Source organism: Vigna umbellata, chromosome 9 (assembly GCF_029865625.1).
Source record: "Vigna umbellata cultivar VRB3 chromosome 9, Vumbellata_1.0, whole genome shotgun sequence".
Classification (NCBI taxonomy): Eukaryota; Viridiplantae; Streptophyta; class Magnoliopsida; order Fabales; family Fabaceae; genus Vigna; species Vigna umbellata.
In genome coordinates this window covers 46,674,749-46,683,852 of record NC_142173.1, presented here as the reverse complement: position 1 = coordinate 46,683,852, position 9,104 = coordinate 46,674,749, and the positions used below count along the sequence as shown (strand labels likewise).

General features: G+C 31.5%; 2 protein-coding genes across 2 annotated transcripts; both read left to right on the top strand.

Annotated features, from left to right (window-relative positions):
- The first annotated feature begins 1,927 nt into the window (after positions 1-1,927).
- LOC124832213 (reticulon-like protein B18) lies at positions 1,928-4,627 on the top strand. Its single transcript, XM_088099116.1, has 8 exons — positions 1,928-2,394; positions 2,490-2,643; positions 2,761-2,835; positions 2,918-3,059; positions 3,629-3,698; positions 3,783-3,848; positions 3,929-4,051; positions 4,189-4,627. The coding sequence occupies exons 1-8, from the start codon at positions 2,031-2,033 to the stop codon at positions 4,341-4,343; spliced, it is 1,149 nt and encodes a 382-aa protein (XP_087955242.1). The 5' UTR covers positions 1,928-2,030; the 3' UTR covers positions 4,344-4,627.
- Positions 4,628-7,593: 2,966 nt separating this feature from the next.
- LOC124832360 (uncharacterized protein At4g28440-like) lies at positions 7,594-9,077 on the top strand. The gene is made up of 2 exons (XM_047306586.2): positions 7,594-7,928; positions 8,770-9,077. Exons 1-2 carry the CDS (start codon positions 7,697-7,699, stop codon positions 8,958-8,960), a joined length of 423 nt encoding a protein of 140 aa, XP_047162542.1. The 5' UTR covers positions 7,594-7,696; the 3' UTR covers positions 8,961-9,077.
- Positions 9,078-9,104: the final 27 nt, after the last annotated feature.

Below are 9,104 nucleotides of genomic sequence, written 5' to 3'. Positions count from 1 at the left end.
TTGGGTAGAAAGTGATGTCGGTTCCTTATATAGATGACTCGGATGTTATTGATGTTTGTGTAACCCACAAGGAACTGATAGGAAAATCTCACAATATATTACGGGAATAAAAATAAAATTTCCTTAATCTATCCCAACAAGGGCATGTATCTGGATAATTAAGTTTAGTGTCAGTTGTGTTTTGTGTGCATATATATTCATTATATTTTATTCATGCTTATTTTGTATTTGATATGATTTATTTGGTTTAGAATAACTCTTTTTTACACTAGCTTACTTGTTGTGTGGTTTGTATCTTCTTGTATGTTTGTTTGTCTCTTTTACAATAATCACATATCCGGTGTGAGTAAATAAGGAGGTAGATATGATGTTCCTCTAGTGTGGAGATGGTGATGTTGCAAAATAATCCTATAACTTCTAGTAATTCCTTGAATGTGAGTTTTCTTTTTCTTTGAGAAACTCTTACTATCCATAGTTTGGTTGTATATATATTTTATTATTATAATTATTATTTTGGATGACTGTATTAATATTATATATGTTTTTAACCATTTATTTTACATTATCAAGTTTATAATATTTTATTAGTAATTTTATACTATTAAATTAGATATTACAAATAAAATATAAACAGTAATTACAAACACTAATAAGGGTTAAATATGTTTTTAGTCCCTAAACTATTGGCCGTTTCTGATTTTCGTCCCTCTTTCAAAGTAAGGTACAATTTGGTCCTCATTCTTTTCGAAACGTTCATTTTAGTTCTCGGAATTTTGGTTTTAGTCCTCATTTGTTGCTAAATGAGGACCAAATTTTTAAACAGTGTTTAGTTTTCGAGGACTAAAACGAACGTTTCGAAAAGAATGAGGACCAAATTGTACCTTACTTTGAAACATGGACGAAAACCAGAAACGGCCAATAGTTTAGGAACTAAAAACATATTTAACCCCACTAATAATACTAATAATTATTAAAAATTAACATTGAAAATAAAAAAATTAGAAAATTAACATAATTTACTTTTAAATTGAATATTTTATATTTTTTAAAGAAATATTCAAATAGTTAAAATTAATATTCTATTATAATTAAGTATTATTTTAAATATAATATATATTTTCTATATAAAAAATATTTATTCATCATAAATTTTAATTATATAAAGAAAACATTTATTAACATGATACCAAAATACTTGTTTAAGTTAGATTTTTTTTTGTTATATTCAAACAAACTTGTAATATTGAATTTAAAAGAATAACGTACTAGCCGTACAAAGACATATTAAAACTGTTAATTAAGAAAAAGTGATGACTAATACGAACAAATGTGTAAATTTTTTAAATAAAATGTATAGAATTTTTTTAATAATAATTCAATTAAAAATATTTATATTTAGAAGAGATTTAAAATTTAATTAAATCATTTTTATTTTATATATACAAACATGTAAGTAATGACGTATATATATAATTCATATTATGTTAGTTGATATAAATATAAGCAATGTCTTTTAATAAAATTAATTAAAAGTATTTAAATTTACTATTAGCTTAAAATTTAAGTATACTTACATTATAAAAAATTAAAAAATTATATTTTATATTTTTAAATGATATATCATCACTGTTTTAAGAGATTCAATATATGAATAACATTTACTAATACTAAAAACTTTGATTTGGATAATAAATTAGTAAAATGATAATAATTGAATGATTTAATGTAAGTAAATTATGAATAATAAGTATACCTATTTTTCTACAACATTTTTAAAAATAAACAATATCCTACGTATTTATTTGTGATTTGATTTGTGATAGGATGATGTATAGAAAATTATTATGAAATGTAGGTTTTGTATTAAAATTTAAAAAGCTGATATCTCCCAACGGCTACTACCTAAATTGTCTTCATTCGAATTCATTGTAGTATTATCACCTAAGACTGCGAAGAACCTCACAAAACCCTGAACAATCTTCTTTTTCTTCCTCACTCACAAAACAACACAACATAACCCTTTGCAAATCATGGATTCTTCTTCTCCTCAATCAAACCCTTCTCTCCCAACTGAAGACAAACCCACCCAACAACACCTCTCAACCCCCACCAAATCCCCCTCGGCCCCTGCAAACTCCACCACCCACACCGACGTGCCGCCGCCAGAGTTTCCGGATTCCGCCGGGCTGCGCCGCCGCTGCAAAACCCGGGCACCCCAAGCTGGCTCCCCGAGGAACCCTCGCAAACCGAGGCGACGCTTCGAGCACGAGGTACGAGAAGAAAAGGACTCAGGGTTGATCGAAGAGGTTGGAAAACAACCCAGGAAGAGAAGACAAACCGCGCGAACTAAGAAGGAGAAACCTAACTCTGTTCCACCTTCAACCTCATCTCCAAGTACGCATTTTTTGGTGTTATCCTTTTAGCTTCTTTAACTTCTCCATATTTGATCTTAATTATTTTTTCTGGGTGCCTGCTTTTTTTGTTTTCAGAAAGTGAAGAAGAGAGTGGCGGTGATTTCGATCGTGTTGGGCAGATGGTTAGCGATTTGATCATGTGGAAAGATGCGTCAAAGTCAACGTTTTGGTTTGGGTTTGGGTCGCTTTGTCTTTTGTCTTCTTGCTTTACTCAAGGACTGAACTTTAGGTCAGTAATTCAATTTCTCTTTGTTTTTTGATAAAATTTAGATAGGCATTTTATGTGTTTTCTTGTTTTTGTTTTCACCCACGTAGAAGAATATCTGTGATGTTTTGTATTTTTCAGCATTTTCTCGGCCTTGTCGCAATTTGGGATTCTCTTCTTGGGCGTTTCGTTTTTCTCGAATTCGATTAGTCAAGGGTACGATGTTTACTTATCAATTCATAGGTGATGCTATTATACTTCAAACTTGTTTTTGTGATTTTGGTGTTTTGTATTTCAGAAATATGGTTGAGGAAAAGAGAGAAGTCAAGCTGAAAGAAGATGACATTTTGCCTCTTGCAAAGTTAACTCTTCCTGCATTGAATTTTGCAATTTCAAAGATGAGGGCGCTGTTCTCGGGAGAGCCATCCATGACCCTCAAAGTAATCCTCCAAGTTCTTCTTCTCTTATATTGAGTATTTAGTTATTCATCCATGTAATTGTAAAATCTGTCAGCTAATATGATACGGCCTTAGATTAAAGTAATTGTTATGAAAGCCGATAATAAGTTTTATGTGAAGTGATTCAAATGCTCAAGAACTACGAGTTGAGAATAATAGAAGCCGTGAGAAAGAAAGAAAGCCACACAAAACTGATTTACAGGCTTAACCCAACATTGGGCTAAGTCTACTGGCGTCAACAGATTTCACTATATGAATGTGAATGTAAATATAATATATACTGTTCCCACAAACCTCCACAATATCTCACTATCAGATTCTGGCACCCTATGGATTTTTGTTTATATCTCGTGGTGCATGTAAGAATCCCCTGTTTTAAGTCCTGCTCTGATGAGATCATGAGAATCATTGTAGCTTGAGAAGCATTCAATAGGTATTGAAGACATTCTTCCACAATAGTTCGATTGAATTTTCTTATTGAGTTCTTAACATGTCAGGTCCATGATTATTTATACTGCCTGATTAACTGGTTGGTGTTTTTGTGGTTGCAGGTAATTCCTTTCCTTCTACTAGGAGCAGAGTACGGCCACCTAATTACTATTCGGAGGCTGTGTGCCATTGGTGAGGAAAACTTTTCCACCAACAGTTTCTTGTCTTGTAGTATTCTACTAAACTGAGAAAGTTTTTACATATACATACGAACAGGATTTTTTATCAGTTTCAGTGTTCCGAAGCTCTATTCTTGCTACAGTGCTCAAATAAATAAGAGAGGTATAACTCCCCCTACTTGTAGGAAATTTCGTATGCCTGTCCAGTTTTTAGTGCCTAATAGTAGAAACTTCGATTAGCAGCTGAGTGCTTGAAATTATGGTTGTTGGATGCATGGAGTGCTTGCACTCACAAGAAGAAAGTGTTGGCATCAGTAATTATGGCCTTCTGGAATCTATCATCTATCAAAACTCGAATCTTCACAAGTAAGTCCCTAGTAAGAGAGTTAATTAGATACTAGAAAATCGGACTCTAAAAACAAAGTTTGTCTCTGGATAGACCAAAATGAACCTTTATAGTTGTGATGATGGTTGATTCTTGTGAAATAACTCTTTCTTTGCAGTTTTCATATTGCTGGTACTATTCAGATATTTAAGGCAGCATGTTACACTACAAGTAAGCGAGAAGGAACAGCAGAAAGCACCAGTGATGCCAGAAACAGAGGAAAAGGAACCTCAGCAAGCATTAGTGGTTTGGGAACAAGGGTGCCAAAACTAGCACCTTATTGATTTGTGCTGTGTATACGAGGTTTTTGTCCAACATGCATAATCAAGAGTTCAAGTTTCCATCCAAAATTCAAAATATGTAGTATTGATTTTCTGGCTAAACACTATATTCAATTGTGAGAAACTCATTGTTTCTGGCCAAACACTATATTTTTCACTGAATGTGCACACCAATCGGTGTTTATTTTACATTATCAAATGCTTTTCAGGCAGGCAGTGGTGGAGCTTGAATAGAGTTAAATATGATAATAATAGTATTAATTCATTTAAATGTTATATTTGTTCTTCATTAATTTATTTCATTAAATATCATAATATTATATAATACATACACACACACATATATATATATATATATATATATGTGTGTATATGTATATATGTATATATTTATAGATTATTATGTCGTTATATTCTTTAATTTGCTAATAACACTCCTCACAATGCCTTGATACCCTTCGTACTTAAAATACTATCTATAATTTCGTTAAGAAATGCGAGAAACGTTAAAAAAATATTTAAAATAAACATGAAAATTTAAAATAATGTCGTATTTTTATCAAAATTTATAGAAATTTTCCTAGAACGAACATGATGACAACACTCTTCTGCCCGTATCCACTACGACTATTACAGAGCCCAAACGTATATTTGATAGGTTTGACCAAGACAGTATTACAAATACATTAAATGAATTATGTAAGACTAATACCTAGATGAAATACAGTAATCAATATGTAAAGTGTCATGTTATCAAAACAAGAATTTAAAAGTATAATATTAGCACAAAATTGTTTATAAAGATAATATTACTAATAATATTAATTGACTAACTAGCTGGCTATTGGATTCTTTACAATTTTTAGTGGCAAAATTAAAAATTGATTTTTTTAATTTTTAATAATTTAAAATTATTAACAATGGAGAAATGAATAATTAATTTAAAACATACTTCGTCCATAGTTTAAAAACATTAATGATTTAAAGAATAAACATATTTAAAGATGCTATGAAGAAATTATTAAATTTATTTTGAATGTTAACTGAAAACATATTTTTTTAATATATAGTTGTGCTTGGAGTGTCATGATTCCCCTGTACCATAACTAAGTCTCACCAATAAAGAAGAGATAAGTCGCAGATTTAAGTTTCTCTTTATGTGTAGAGAAAATATAATGGATAACTTAAGACTTCATATTTTATGTTAAAGGAGATACTTGAAAAAATAGGACTCCGATGCGTAGGTGAACTTATTTTCGACCGGTCCTTCTTGAAATTGTTTCAGGTGATCGAATTGAACAAGCTCCTTAGTTTGTTTTTTAATGTTGAATATTTGTCAGTGGTATGTCTGAGGTAAAGATGGTAGAGACAAACGTTTATTACCATCTTTGTATGCATCGATTTTGGCAATGAACGACAACAGACCAACCGTCTTCACCATTGCAACAAAATTGATGATGGTCTTGCTTACAGTAAAGCTGCTCACTTCGATCGTTCGTTCCGACTCCTCCCGGGACTGCTTGGCTGCTTAGGGGAGGGTTGGAGTGGACAACACAAGGCCTTTCTCATCCTTCTCTTACTCAATAACTTGATTCTCTACTCTGAGCATCTTTATCTTCTTTTCATATTTTCTTTGCATCTCATCCTTCATATATTACACTATTCTCATAATTTTGATTGAGTCCATTTGCTTATTGACTTGGTTGTTAATTATATTTCTAGTGTGGTTGGTGAGAGGATGTATGGAATCAAGTATTCATTTCAAACAATCTTCTTCACTCCTAAACTCTTTTTCTTATTGCTAAAAACACTCTTATGCTTAGTTCATTATCTAAACGATTTAACAATTAATGTTGTAATAAATATGTTGAAAAAGTTTCAACAAGCATGTCTTTGATTTGTATTTATAAGGTTCTTCATGAGTTTTCGATTATGGTCAGCCTAATCATAATACAGTTCTATTAAACCTGATTACTAATTTGTTTAGTTTGTATGGATGATTAACTTAATTTGATGGGTATCTATTGGTTTCATTCCGACAAATTTAGTCGGTATAAATAATGCAATAAAAGTACATATGAGAATTCTCCTTTTAGTGTTCACATCTATATTTCAATTTTACCCTTTAAATATAAGTCTTTTAAATTAAAATAATTATTTTATAATTTTATCCTTCCAATTATCATTTCTTTAAATTTAATTTATTCTTTCAACTCAACACTTTTTTTTAATTATAAAAATAAGTTTAACTATTTTTTTTCAACTATATACAAAATAAATAAAAATTATTTACAATAAAACTATAAAATTTATGTATATTGAATTTTTTAATTTTATTTATGTATATTGAATTTTTTAATTTTATTATTTTTATTATCAAACATTTGCACCAGTAATAATCATGTTCGCAATATAATTGATTATATATAGTTATTTTTATCGTGAAAAAACATTATGCAATTTATTTACAGTAAATATATATTGATATTCTTAACATTTATTTCCTACTTTCCTTTTCTTTATTTTTGTATCGAAAAACTTTATATGTTTTTTGCGCCTTTCATTAAAAGCAGGTATAAGTTAGTCCTGCTTCGTCATTCTGCGTTTGACCTCTTCATTCATTCTCCACATAAAGGTAAAAAGTGGGCCGGTGAAAAAATTGACCATTGATATTAATCTTTTCACCTTATATAGGGAATGTGTACCTTCATAAAAAAAAATCACAGAAGATTAGAAGTACTAATACTTTCGTGGTTAAATATTGAATCGTAAGGAATTAATTTCTTAATCTTTTAGGCTTAATATTAACCTACCTAAGCATAAGATTAAAATGGGTGGAAATATTGAACGAAAAATAAAAATTAGTATGTATAAAGCAGTACTACAGATGTCATTCATCCATATTATTCGATACTAAATTAATAAATCTAATGGTGATACTTTAATTAATCATCATAAATCACGTAACTCACTTTGATCAAAGTCGTAATGAATAATCATTTCAATTGATTAAATATAAAATAAAGAAAAAGATATTATTCTTTAAAGAAATTAAAAAAAATGTATAATTTCATAAAAGTGAAATGTTTCATTTCCCAATATTGCGTCAAGAGAACTTTAACCAAATATATTATTTTTTATTTTTCATTGGAATTTTAAAGCATTTTTCGGCCCCCCACATGGGCTAACCCAGCCCATATGAAGGCTTCACAGGCCCAACCCTTATTAAATCCCCAAATCCGGAATCAAACGCAGAGAGTAACTGGAGTTAGGGTTTAACTTGGAATTGCTTTGGATTGATTCTCTTCTCTCTCACGCAAAGGAAGGAAAACGAACTCAGAATCCATGGCGACAACAATGACGAAACGAAAACCAGTGTTTGTGAAGGTGGATCAACTACAACCTGGCACCAACGGCCACACGCTGACGGTGAAGGTGGTGAGCTCTAAGCCGGTGAAGACGGTGAGCAACCGCGGTGGCCGATCATCGGTGCTAACGGCGCGACCGTCGCGCATCGCCGAGTGCCTCGTTGGCGACGAAACCGGAACCATAATCTTCACTGCTCGCAACGAACAGGGTACGATTATGTTTGGATTTGTAAGATGGTGTTTGTTTTATGTGTCTTCTAAACCGTCTCGTTGTGTGGTGGTGGATGTTTGAATTTCAGTGTGTTTGATGTTTTGAATTTAAAGAGTTGAAGGCAATGCTTTAAAGTTGTTGACTTTTTTACAGTACTGTGTCCTTTCAATTCCAAGCATTTGGGGCGTCAAGATTTAGGGTTTTAATAATGCTTTTCTCCGTTCTACGTGCGAGTAATCACGCCCGTGTTTAAAACTTTTTTTTTATTCGGGGTGAAAATAAAATTGTTACTGTTAGTGACAGTGCAAAATTTTTCATGTTCAGTGTCGTTTTAATTGGATTAATTTGAAATCCGTTGATTTGGTGTGGTTTGAGGTGGTATCTCAAGTTGGATCATGGAAGCCTGTGTGGGTTGTGCGTTAAAAGATATCGATGGTATTAGTGCATCCATGTATTGTGGAATAATGCGCCCAGTCTTGGTTGCATTGCAGTTGCCCAAAAAATCTCAACTTTATCGCTGAGTTTGTTGTCGTTTACCATTTTTTAATACTTTTTGTAAGGTTTAAGTTGTTTATCTTTGATCTTGTTGGAAGTGAGTTTGTGATGTAACTAGTTGAACATAGTTTGAGAGTTTTTAAGTGAAATCCAAACACATTGATAATGTTTGTTTTGTAGTAGTACTCGTTATCTTTTCTTTCCCACGAAAATGTTTTTACATGTATATTCTGTTCGAACATCTTTAGTCTTTCATGTGTAAATGTTGCTATTCTTGCTATTTTTGGAGTGAGTTATTAGTATGGTTTGCTTATATGATTGTCAATGCATGTACTTTTCTGCAGTGGACCTCATGAATGCTGGTGCTACTTTAACTCTGCGTAATGCAAAGATTGACATGTTCAAGGGATCTATGAGGCTTGCAGTTGATAGATGGGGGCGTATTGAAGCCACAGAACCTGCAGATTTTGAAGTTAAAGAGGATAACAATCTTTCTTTAGTTGAATATGAATTAGTTAATGTTGTTGAAGAGTGATTTTATCTTCATGGTGAATCTTTGGGTTTACCAAAGGTTTTAATTTTTATTTTGATCATTGAACAATTGACTGCGTTGCAGTTTTCTTATGGTACAGTCTTGTTTATTTAGTCTTAAGATTGCTGTGCTGAATTCAAGGAATTA